Source organism: Macaca fascicularis, chromosome 13 (genome assembly GCF_037993035.2).
Source record: "Macaca fascicularis isolate 582-1 chromosome 13, T2T-MFA8v1.1".
NCBI lineage: Eukaryota > Metazoa > Chordata > Mammalia > Primates > Cercopithecidae > Macaca > Macaca fascicularis.
In genome coordinates, this window is record NC_088387.1 from 51,076,360 (window position 1) to 51,088,568 (window position 12,209).

At 46.9% G+C, this 12,209-nt stretch overlaps 1 protein-coding gene and 1 pseudogene across 1 annotated transcript; both read left to right on the forward strand.

The window, feature by feature from the left end:
* Positions 1–1,172: 1,172 nt before the first annotated feature.
* CLEC4F (C-type lectin domain family 4 member F) lies at positions 1,173–11,974 on the forward strand. The gene is made up of 7 exons (XM_005575644.3): positions 1,173–1,233; positions 1,774–1,890; positions 2,209–2,298; positions 4,218–5,336; positions 8,528–8,685; positions 11,248–11,366; positions 11,723–11,974. Exons 1-7 carry the CDS (start codon positions 1,173–1,175, stop codon positions 11,832–11,834), a joined length of 1,776 nt encoding a protein of 591 aa, XP_005575701.3. The 3' UTR covers positions 11,835–11,974.
* On the forward strand, positions 9,617–10,468 carry LOC102142231 (MOB-like protein phocein pseudogene; annotated as a pseudogene).
* Positions 11,975–12,209: the final 235 nt, after the last annotated feature.

The window sequence follows — 12,209 nt, forward strand, 5'->3', positions numbered from 1 at the left end:
ACTAGAACAATTCACAGAACTCAGAAAAGTACTATACTTACTATTCATTTCTTGTAAAGGACAAAAACAACCTGATGAAGAGGTACACAGGGCAAGGCCCAGTGGGGTCCCAAGTGCAGGAGACTCTGTCTCTGTGGAGTCAGGGCACGACACCCTCCTGGCATGTGGACCACCAATCCCAAAGCTCCTTGAATCTCATTTTTCAAGAGTCTTTATATAGCCCAGACCCCAGGCCGTCTCCTGCACCTGGAGGTCTGGGAGAGTAGAGAATGGGAGTGGGTGGCTGAAAGTCCCAATCTTCTAAAGTCTAATCCCATGTTTGGTCTTTCTGGGACCAGCCTCCAGCCTGAAATTATCTAAGGGTCCACCCTGTGTCACCTCGTTAGCATAAATCCAAGGATAGTCCTAAGGGGCTTATTATGAATAACAAAAGACACTCCTGTCACCCAGAAAACTCTAAGGGTTTTAGGAGTTCTGTGTCAGGAACTGAGATGAAGACCAAACACATTTTTACAGAGTTGTACCTTGGTATTTGCGGGGGATTGGTTCCAGGACCCCCACGGGTACCAAAGTCCACAGATGTTCAAGTCCTTTGTACAAAATCGTGTGGTATTTTTATATAACCTCCACACATCCTCCTGTATACTATAATTCAGTTGTGAGGCCCCAAGTGGCTGGCCACCCCGCCTCCTCCTTTGACCTGCAAATATCGGCTGACCTGGCCCCTCCTTTACCTGACTCCTTTTACTTAAGAGGTTCTGGGGCTAGAATTAAAGGTCAGCCATAGTCATAAGGATGTTTTCTATGCAAAGCTGAGACCCGCTTCCTAGGTGGCCAGTCCCAGCCTCCAGAGAAGAAGAGGTGTGTTTGGGGTTATGCTGGATGCGGCAGAGGTTGGGATGATGGGGCTGAGAACTGATGGGAAAGTGCTAATGGGAAGAGGAAGAAAATAGAGCAGATGGGTGTCTGGGAGCCTCTAGGGGAGGGGCCCACTGGGGCGGGTTTCTGCAGTCAGGTGGGGAGGGAGGAAGAGCTGGGAGGGTGGTCAGGACCTCTGTCAAGAGCATAGAAGTGTGGGTGTCTTAGCTTTGCTTCCACTGCCATTGGTCTGCGGGACGGCCCTTCCAGGAGCCAGTGGCTGGGAGCAGTGCTGGAGGATCAAGGAAGCAGAGATGGATGGTGAGGCAGTCCGCTTCTGCACAGATAACCAGTGTGTCTCCTTGCACCCCCGAGGTGAGAAAACTGGGGCCCCAGCTCATGCCCAGTGAGGGATTAGCCTGCCTGTCCTTTGGCCCTCTGCCATAAGGCAGCTTATTGCTGTCTTATTGCTCTCCCCAGACCCTTGTCCTTGGGGATGCAGACCTGTCAAGAGAAAGGGGATGAACTTTGAATTCAGAATCCTGGCCCTGCACACTGAGCCGGTCCTGTGAGGCCTCCCTCCCTTCCTTTCTTGTTTCATTTAAACTACACTTTTGTTGCTCTGTACTCTGTGCCAGGTTCTGTGCCTTGTGCACCACCAAAGCCTCCTTGAGATTTGGAGAGCAGTGGTCTCGGTCTCAGAGCCCCTTGCCTCTGTGTTGCTACCATGCCCACACCTCGTTCTGGTGAACAGTCCAGAGTGTTTCATCTTCCTTCTCCATAACCACTTGCATGATAAGCATGGCAGGGGTTCTCATCCCCATTAGACAACCCAGGAAATGGAACCAGATAGTCTGACTGTGTCTCAGCCTGCACAGCACCCTCTCACCTTGGACACTGGCTTCTCCCCTACAGGGGTGGACTCTGTGGCAACGGCTTCTGCAGCCCCCAAGATACCAAGGCTCATTCAGGCTACCCCGGCATTTATGGCTGTGACCTTGGTCTTCTCTCTTGTGACTCTCTTTGTAGTGGGTAAGCCCCCAGGTGACCCAAATCTCACTGACTCTCTCTCCTTTCAGCACAAAGTTCTAAGGGCCCCAGATGCACCTCTCTGGGCCTCTCTGCTCCCAGAAAGATCATTCTACCTCCAGCTCCAGGCCCAAGCCACAGCTTTTCTGGGACCAGATAGAGGCCACTGTCCAAGAGGGAGCATCCCAAGAACTGAGGTTCATGAGGGAGGGTCTTTGCTGCTATTTTCCCGGTTCTGGAACCCTACTTGTGTATGGGACAGTGTATCCTCCCAGTCTCAGGGCTGGGGATTTGCTGACCTGGGAAAATGGAATGTCTCAGTTCAACAGCACACAAGACCTGTGCCGAAGCCTGTGCAAGCCATGATTCTGGGAGACAACATTACTGGGCATTTACCTTTTGAACCCAACAGTGAGTAGCCACAGTGGGGGTGGGGTGCGGAGGGAGCCGGGACCTTCAGATGCTCAGACCCTAGGATGAACTTCTCCCCCAGTACCACCAGACCACTGAATGGGTTCCACCATCCTCATAGAAAGAGATAATTTTTTAAAAACACAGTTTTATTGCGGTCTAATGGTGTACATATTTAAAGCATACAATCTGATAAGTTTTGATATATGTATGTGCCCCCAAAACCATCACCACAATCATCATCACATAGTCATCCTCCTCACCCCAGAGTTTCCTTGTGGCTCTCTGTAATTCCTTCCTCTCCGTTCCTCCCCTCATCCCTGGGCAGCCACAGATCTACATGCTGTAACTACAGATTAGTTTGCTTTTTCTAGTGTTTTATAGAAAAGGGATCATAGAGTATGTACTCTTTGTTCTTTACTAGTCATGTAATTTGCAAATATTTTCTCTCAGTCTGTGACTTGTCTTTTCATTCTCTTAAGATTTTAATTTTGATAAAGTCTAATTTATCATTTTATTTCTGTTATGGATTATTCTCATGGTCTCATATGTGAGAAATCTGCCTAATCCAAGGCCACAAAGATGTTCTCCTTTGTTTCTGGAAATTGTAAAGTTTTTAGTATTACATTTAGGTCTCTGCCTCATTTGAGTTAATTATTGTATAATGGTGTGAAATGGATTGTTCCAGCACCATTTGTTGAAAAAGTTATCTTTCTCCATGAGTTGCCTTTGCACCTTGGTTGAAAATCAATTGTCCATATGTGTGGGGGTCTACTTCTGGATTCTCCATTCTGTTACATTGATTTATTTGTCTATCTTTACAAAGCAGAATCTTTGACTGAACTTCCAGTACCTTGAAAGGTCTCTTCTCTTACCTTAGCACAGTGACTGAGGTCTCACACATTTACATAGGCAGTGCATGAGAAATAGAGAATGGATGCTCCAGAAAGGGTCCCTGCCAACTTGAGTTTTTCTCCCTATTCCTGAGGGGAGATTGGAATCAGAAGGGGATCATGGATGTATGAGATTAGGTCCTAGTTCGTGAGGTCAATAAAGGATGCCAGCAGGACCAGAGGTAGATGCACATGAGGTTGGTGGGAAAGACCTTGCAGATTAAAGGAGGCTACAGAGTGTCCTTCAATGACCCCAGCACAAGGCTTTTTACTCAGGTTTCCTGTATCCTCAAACTGTTCTGTAGGGACCCTTGCCCTGTGTAACACTGGGGGTGCTGGCTCTTTAAAAGGCCATTTCAGCTGAGGTCCAGTGTTAGTTACCTGGAGGGCATGGCATGCCTCTATCATAACCCTGTGGGTTGAACAGGGTACTTCCTCCAAGTGCAACTATTTTGTTTTGTTTTTGTTTCTTTCCTTTGTGTTTTCTTCTCCATGGAATTCGCCGTCATAAAACTTATGTTTGTGGTGGTTTTTAGCATGTAACAATGGTGAATCAAGAGCCTCTATGCTTGGTGTACAAATATAATGTAGGACTAACCACAGGCTTTATTCATATCTATTTTCTTTCCCATAACAACCCATCTATGGTCAAATTTCAGTAAAATTAAACTTCAACAGCTCTAAATGATATAATCGGTTACTTTCAAGTTGAGCAATTATAATGACAAAATAATCCAAGCCTTACCAGCATGACTCCTGGTGGCAGCTGGCTTACAGCAGGCAAGCATTTCAATCCTTCTGACCCCATCATTTGTGTGTAACAGTTAATTAGATCTTTGTTTCTTGGCCCACATTCTCAGGTGGACCATCCCCAGGGTCTGGGTGGCTGTGTGACCAGCAGGGTGCTTGGCGGAGCTGTGCAGTACCCATTTCACTTGGAAATGTTAAGAACACTCTGGTTGGCCCATACAACGCTACCCTACATAATGGGCCTCTTTGGCTGCCTTCTTCACTTCCTCCCTCCAGATCATCACCACTTTGGCAGGGAGGCAGAAATGCAAGAGCTTATCCAGATATTGAAAGGCCACATGGAGAATTCCAGCGCCTGGGTAGCAGAGATCCAGATGTTGAGGTGCAGAGTGGACAATGTCAATTTGCAGCTCCAGCTGCTCGATGATCATCTGGGAAACACCAGTGCTGACATCCAGATGGTAAAAAGAGTTCTAAAGGATGCCACTACACTGAGTTTGCAGACCCAGATGTTAAGGAGTTCCTTGGAGGGAACCAATGCTGAGATCCAGAGGCTCAAGGGAGGCCTGGAAAAGGCAGATGCTTTAACTTTCCGGACCCAGAATTTCTTAAAAAGCAGTTTAGAAAACACCAGCATTGAGCTCCACATGCTAAGCAGAGGCTTAGGAAATGCAAACTCTGAAATTCAGATGTTGAATGCCAGTTTGGAAATGGCAAATGCCCAGGCTCGGTTAGCCAACAGCAGTTTAAAGAACGCTAATGCTGAGATCCATGTTTTGAGAGGCCATCTAGATAGGGTCAATGACTTGAGGACCCAGAGCCAGGTTTTAAGAAGTAGTTTGGAAGGAGCCAATGCTGAGATCCAGGGACTAAAGGAAAATCTGCAGAATACAAATGCTTTAAACTCCCAGACCCAGGCCTTTATAAAAGGCAGTTTCGACAACACCAGTGCTGAGATCCAGTTCCTAAGAGGTCATTTGGAAAGGGCTGGTGATGAAATTCACATGTTAAAAAGGGATTTGGAAACGGTCACAGCCCAGACCCAAAAAGCAAATGGCCGTCTGGACCAGACAGATGCTCAGATTCAGGTATTCAAGGCAGAGATGGAAAATGCCAATACCTTAAATGCCCAGATTAGGGTTTTAAATGGTCATAAGAAGAATGCCAGCAGAGAGATGCAGACCCTAAAACAAGAAATGAAGAATGCTTCGGCTTTAACTTCCCAGACCCAGATGTTAGACAGCAATCTGCAGAAGGCCAGTGCTGAGATCCTGAAGTTAAGAGGGGATCTAGAGAACACCAAAGCTCTAACCATTGAAATCCAGCAGGAGCAGAGTCGCCTGAAGACCCTCCACAAGGTTGTTGCTTCACTGGAACAGCTACAAAGAATCCAAAGTAAGTGGGAGTGGAGAGTCCCGCTGGGAAGGGCACAGTCTCTTGAGAGGGTAGAGTCTCCTGCCTCATCAGCCTCTTTTCTACCGCAACATGCATCTCCCGGACCAAATCCAAGGAAATGGGCCCGAAGAGCCTGGGCAGTGGTGGAGATGGTGTGCAGTGGGAAGTTCCTGCTCTCATGTTGCTTATAACCTGGTCACAGTGACCAAATGAACACGGGAAACCAACTGTAAATGGTGCACGTGTGTGATAAGGACAGCATGGGCTAGTGGGCCACGCAGCCTTATTTCCGACTTCCCGCTATCCCAAATGGTATGATCTTGAGCATGTTACTTACCTTCTCTGAGCTACACTTTTCTCATCTGCAAGGGGGAGACAATAATATTTGCATCACAGTGAGGATCCAATGAGGTCACACATGTAAGGCCTTTAACAAAGTACCCAGCATTCGTGCCCTCACCTGATTCTTTATTGAGGCCCTGTGATGTGCTGGGTAAAAAAGTGAATAAGGTGTAATAGGTACCCTTGAGAAGCTTACAGGCTAGTAGTACAGACATGCATGAAAGACACACAGACAGGTGTAAGACTGATAGGTTAAAAGCAGGTACTGAGAACTGGGGTTGGGGGCAGAACAAAAAGAAAGGAAAAGGAATCTTCTAGGGGGAGGGAAGAGATCTGTGGGGAAAGGATCAAAAGACGCTTTGTGAGAAGATGGCTCTTGAACTTCGTCCTGAAGGATGAATAGGTGTTTGCCAAGCAAATAGGGTAATAGAGCAGTAGGTTTACAGGCATGGAGACACAAAATCATGAGGTTCTGGAAACTTCAGCCAGTTCTGTTTGACTGGCCTATGGACAAGAGGGCAGCTGAGAGACAGAAGGGAGTGTTTGGGGCAGCCACTGAAGAAATGGGGGCTGACAAATGAGGGCTTGGTGGGCAGCAGTGACGTTCCACTTTCCTGCTTTGCCTGGTTCCTGGTCTGGGGTCAGAGGCCCCCTTCTTCACACCTCTGCTGGTGCCCCAATGTGCTTATTCCTCCCAGCTCTCACTGCTGCTTTAGGTGAGACCAGTGTTTCTCCACTTTGGGGCCCCCTGGAATCGCCCAAGGAGCTTTGAAAATACTGATACCTGGGGACCCACCTCCAGAACTCTGATTTTTTTTTTTTGGTGAGGGTATCTGGCATCAGGATTTTTTTTTAACTCCCTAGTTCTCACATCTCGGCTGAGAACCATTAGCTTAATTTTTTTTCTTAAAGGGCAAAGAAATATATATCTTAGGCTTTGGGGCTGTACAGTCTCTGTTACAACTTTTCAACTCTGTTCAGAATTATAAAGCAAAAGAAAAAGACAGTAAACTAATGAGAATGGCTATGCTCCAATAAACTTTATTAAAAAGACACTGCTGACAGGTTGGAGTTTGCCAGTTGTTGGTTTAGACGACTAGTTCTGGGCATCAGAACCACCAGAGGGCTTGCTGAAGCAGATTATTAAAACATAATTTTGGATTCAGGAGGGCTTTGGTGGTCCTGAAAATTTGCATTTCCACCACGTTATCAGGTGATGCTGATGGTCTGGGACCACACTTCTCCAGCCCCTGATTTACACCCATCTCTTACCGGGATTTTCGCCATTGTGTTATCATTGGTGTTTCTGGCCTGATGAAGAGTGCCTTCTTCTGGTTCAGCTTCCACCAGGTTGACATTTTTCCAGTGCAAATCTGGACGTATTACCATCCTTCTCAAAACCTTGCAGTGCTTCCCATTGCTCATAGGGGAAAAAAAATCCAAACTCTTTTACATGGGATGTACCATTTAGTGTTGGTGAACCTGTCCAAATTCATCGCTCACCCATCCTTTATGTCCCGAGAATACCAAGTAGCTTGAATAGATCAGGCCATGCCAGGCTGTTACAGACCTTTATGCCTTTGTGCTGATGCTTTTCCCAGCCTGGGGTGCTCTCCTTGACACTGAACACCTGGAAAACTCTTCCTCAGTCATTTAAGATTCAGCTCCAGGCTGGGCACAGTGGCTCACACCTGTAATCCCAGCACTTTGGGAGGCCAAGGCAGGGGGATCACCTGTAGCCAGGAGTTTGAGAGCAGCCTGGCCAACATGGCAAAATCCCATCTCTACTAAAAAACACAAACACAGAGCCAGGCACGGTGGTGGGCACCTGTAATCCCAGCCACTCAGGAGGCTGAGGCAGGAGAATCGCTTGAACCCGGGAGGCAGAAGTTGCAGTGAGCTGAGATCGTGCCATTGCACTCCAGCCGGGGCATCCATAGCAAAACTCTGTCTCAAAAAACAAAAAAATACTCAGCTCCAGTAACATCTCATCCAGGGTGTCCTTCATAAGCCCCACCTCCTGCTCAGATGAAACAGACCATACCTTCTTCCATGACTATTCTACTGTGCATGTGTTTTTTAATCAATGCATCTTCAACACCTTTTCTCCATCTGTCTCATTTACTAGACTCTAAGTTCCTTAAGGGCATCAATCATGTCTGATTGATCTTTGTACAGTGTGGCAGTGGCTAGCTCGAAGAAGTTAAGGAACGTTGCACAATGCACGTTGAACGAAAGAACAATTTGGTGATTAATTGAACTTGTGTGGTACCATTTCAAACAGCTGTGGCATAGATGATGTCAAAGAGCAGGCTGTTGTGGCAAGGAGGGATGAAAGAGCTGACAGAATCAGGGCTTGTGCTCACAGGATGAGCTGTAAGAGTTTGAAAAATGGAAGACCAGGCAGACCAGGTGATGACCAGGTCCCAGGATGGCCATGGGTGTGGCAGTGGAAGTGGATGGAGATGAAGACAAGGAAATGAGTAAGGCTATGGGATAGCTGTAAAATCCCCAGGGAATATGGCAGGAGTTGGGGTGGAGAGGACTGTCAGGTGGTAGCAATGAGTTGGGAGAGAGGGCAGTATAGCCAGGAAGTAGGTACCTGGAAAAGAGAGCTGCCTGAGCCTCCCAGGAGGGCCCAAGCCAGGTGTCTTGAGCACTGCTTCCTGGAGTGCTGGGTAGTGAGACGGCAGTGCAGCCCCCCAGGCCTTGTTCCTGGAGCACTGGGCATCAAGAATTGCATGAGCTTGTGAACCTCAGTGGGCAGGCCCCAGAGAGGTCAGAAAAGTTCCCTCTGAGACCCCCACCAGCAGCTCCTGGTTCTCTTTTCTCCCCAGTCTTTTCTCCAGGTCAACTTCTCCAGATGGTCCTGCAAGCCTGGAAGTTCAATGGTGGAAGCTTATATTATTTTTCTCATGTCAAGAAGTCTTGGCATGAGGCTGAGCAGTTCTGTGTGTCCCAGGGAGCCCACCTGGCATCTGTGGCCTCCAAGGAGGAGCAGATCAGAGCTACGAGCATTATTGGTGGAATTGGTGTGGAATAAGGGACTGTGGTGTTTTGGCCTTCCTGCTCTCAGCGGGTATGACAGAGACCTCCATGTCTCCTCTGCCAGGCAGGGAGCAAATATTGATTGAGTTCTGATGAGCACATGCACTGGAGGTAGAACCACTGATGGCAAACCTCCATGTCTTCCATGCATGAGGGAGATACCAGGTCAAGAGACATCAGCAGGAAGGAAGGCCAAGGGCATCAGGTGATGCCCTTAAGTGCTAGGAGCACATTTCCCTTCTCATGCATTTAGTTTTCCCTCAGGCTTGCTTCCAGTCACCTTTTTTTTGGAGACAGTGTCTCTTTCTGTCATCCAGGGTGGAGTGCAGTAGCCTAATCATGGCTCACTGCAACCTTGACCTCCTTGCTCAAGCGATCCTCCCACCTCAGACCTCTGAGTAGCTCAGCTCCCCTGAGTAGCTGTGACTACAGGCACACAACACCACATCCGGCTATTTTTTGGGAGTATTTTTTTGTAGAGATGGGGTATCGCCATGTTGCCCAGGCTGGTCTCAAACTCACGGGCTCAAGTTATTCACCCACGTGGGCCTCCCAAAGTGCTGGGAGTGAGCCACTGCATCTGGCCTGTCTTGATTTTAATGTCAGTTAATCCAGCTGCTTTAGAGGGCCCATGAACAGGAGACCCAGGCTTCTTGGGAAGACCAGGCACACAACTCTGAGTCTGAGGACCACCAAATGCAATACTGTCCCAGGTGACTCATCTGTCGTGGTCCTTATTAGAACTTGCCAGGATTACTAACAAAGAACCACAGTGTTTGTGGTCCAATTTGACTTGCAGAACTGCCCACCCCCTGTGGCTCTCCTGAGATCACTGTTACTGATCTGAAAAAGAACATGCAACTTTGTAAACCACATCTTCTTAACAAGCTATGGGAGGCGCTGGCCCTGTGGTCACGGCAGAGGGGATGGCAGCGCTGAGGCAGAACAGGCAGGGCACCAAGGCACAGGATATCTAGAATTGGCCTGATGAATCCTTTGATGAAGTGGACAATACACTAGCTGCTCAACAGTATATTTAACAGAACATAAGAGCAGATTACTCCAATATTGACAAAATTCTTGAAGCACCTAATGGCCAAGATGAATGTGTATGGAAGTATGAACATTTAAGGCAATTGTGCCTTGAGCTAATTTGACTTGCTGTCAAACTTCAGAGTGAATGCCATCCAGATACTTGTACTCAAATGACAGCAACTGAATAGTGGATTTTTCTTTGTGCAGCTCATAAAACTCCAAAAGAGTGTCCTGCTGTAGACTATACTAGACACACACTTAATGGTGCTGCATGTCTTCTGAAGAGCAATAAATATTTTTCCAGCAGGGTTAGCATAAAGAAATCATCTGTAGTGAAACCAAAATCAGTATGCCGTGAGATTTACAGAATATTTTCACATGTTTATTTCCCATCATCAGCAGATGTTTAATGAATATGAAAATTAAGCATTTTTGTGTCATCAGTTTATTAAATATGTGATGAAATATAATTTGATGTCCAAGGATAACCTGATTGTACCAATTTTAGAAGAGGAAGTACAGAATTCAAGTTCTGGGGAAAGTGAAGCATGAAGGAAATCATATGGAAAAATGTACTGATCACATAATTAACATTAGTTATGTACTGTATATATCATTTTAGACACATCAATCATGTATCCATATTATAGTTTCTTTGTTTAGTATAGGTTTTTGTATCCTGTGTTTGCCTTTTAAAATGGGAAATACTTTTTTTTTTTTTTTGAGACAGAGTCTTGCTCTGTTGCCCAGGCTGGAGTGCAATGGTGCGATCTTGGCTCACTGCAACCTCCACCTCCCGGGTTCAAGTGATTATCCTGCCTCAGCTTCCCTGGTAGCTGGGGTTACAGGTAACTGCCATCATGCCCTGCTAATTTTTGTATTTTTAGTAGAGAAGGGGTTTCACCATGCTGGCCAAGCTGCTCTCGAACTCCTGACCTTGGGCGATCCACCCACCTCGGCCTCCCAAAGTGCTGGGATTACAGGAAGGAGACACTGCGCCCGGCCTAAAATGGGAAATACTTTTTAAGTTATTCATAAGCTGTATATTCACCAGTGTGGCACTCATGGTTTTTAAATAAGATTAGTATTATCTGTTTATAATGCCTGTTAATAAAAGAATTTACAGTTTGGTAACATTGCTGCTAAACAATCATTGGATCACAATCCTCATCAAACAAACCCATCTATACAAAAAAAAAAAAATGAGTGAGAGCTTGATGTTTCACATAAGCCATTTCCTAAAGAAGTAGAAATGTTTTCCTTTGGTTTTACCCTGAATTTAGCTATCTTAAAAAATTCTATAGTACATAGTTTTATCTTACCTCTTAACTTTCTCCAAATGAGATAAAAGTGTTTTAAAATTCTGTTTACAGTTTTTGATATGCATATATAATTATGTGTACATCTATAAGCAGGTTCTCCAGGTGGCCTGGAGAACTGGCTCCACACACACAAGGCAAACAATGACACTGCCTTTTCTCTGCAGGCATTTCTGGTAGAGGTCACAGGTCAAGCGTACTACTGGATCGGTCTCACTGACAGGGGCACAGAGGGCTCCTGGTGCTGGACAGACGGGACACCATTCAACGTCGCCCAGAACAAAACGTGAGTCTAGCCACCATCTGGCACTGTCCTGGGCACTGTCTTTGGTGGGCCTAGCTACACACTGTGTGTCCCTTCCCAGTAAGTGGTAGTGTTGTGTGTATATGTGTGTGTGATGTGTGTGATGTGTATGTGGTGTATGTGTGGTGTGTGTGCCATGTATGTGGCATGTGTAATGCATGTGGTATGCGAGGTATGTGTGTGTTATGTATGTGATGTGTGTGTGTTTGGACACACAGGCATGGTCATCGCTCTTACCTGGACTCCTACATAGAGGGTCATTAGGGAAAGACAGGTCCTGAGGCTGGCATGCAGCCAATGAGTGGGTCTTTCTGTTTTTTTCTCCCTACCCTACTCAGGCCTGGTTCCAAGGGATCCTGCCCCCTCAGAAGGCATATTAGTGTGAATTCTGGGGTGGGAGCTTGCAGCTTCATAGACACCCCTCCCTGTCCCTGGATCCTCAGTAACTAAGGGCAACCTGAGCACAGACACCCTCAGGGTACTCCTTCTCCCAGCCCTGTCCCCATCCTAGGACCACTAGCGGATGAAGGACCCATCTCATGTCAGTTCCCTAGACCCATCACACGTCAGCTTCCTAAGCCACAGCATGGGGAAGGGACGTTTCCTTCATCCAACAGAATAAACCCCGTTGTCTCCAGGTTTTGGGAAAGGAATCGGCCTGACAACTGGCAGCACAAGAATGGGCAGACTGAAGACTGTGTCCACATTCAGCAGAAGTGGAATGACATGACCTGTGACACACCCTATCAGTGGGTGTGCAAGAAGCCCATGGGCCATGGTGTGGCCTGAGGGCAGGCCAGAGCTGAGGGGCTGCTCCTGCCTGCC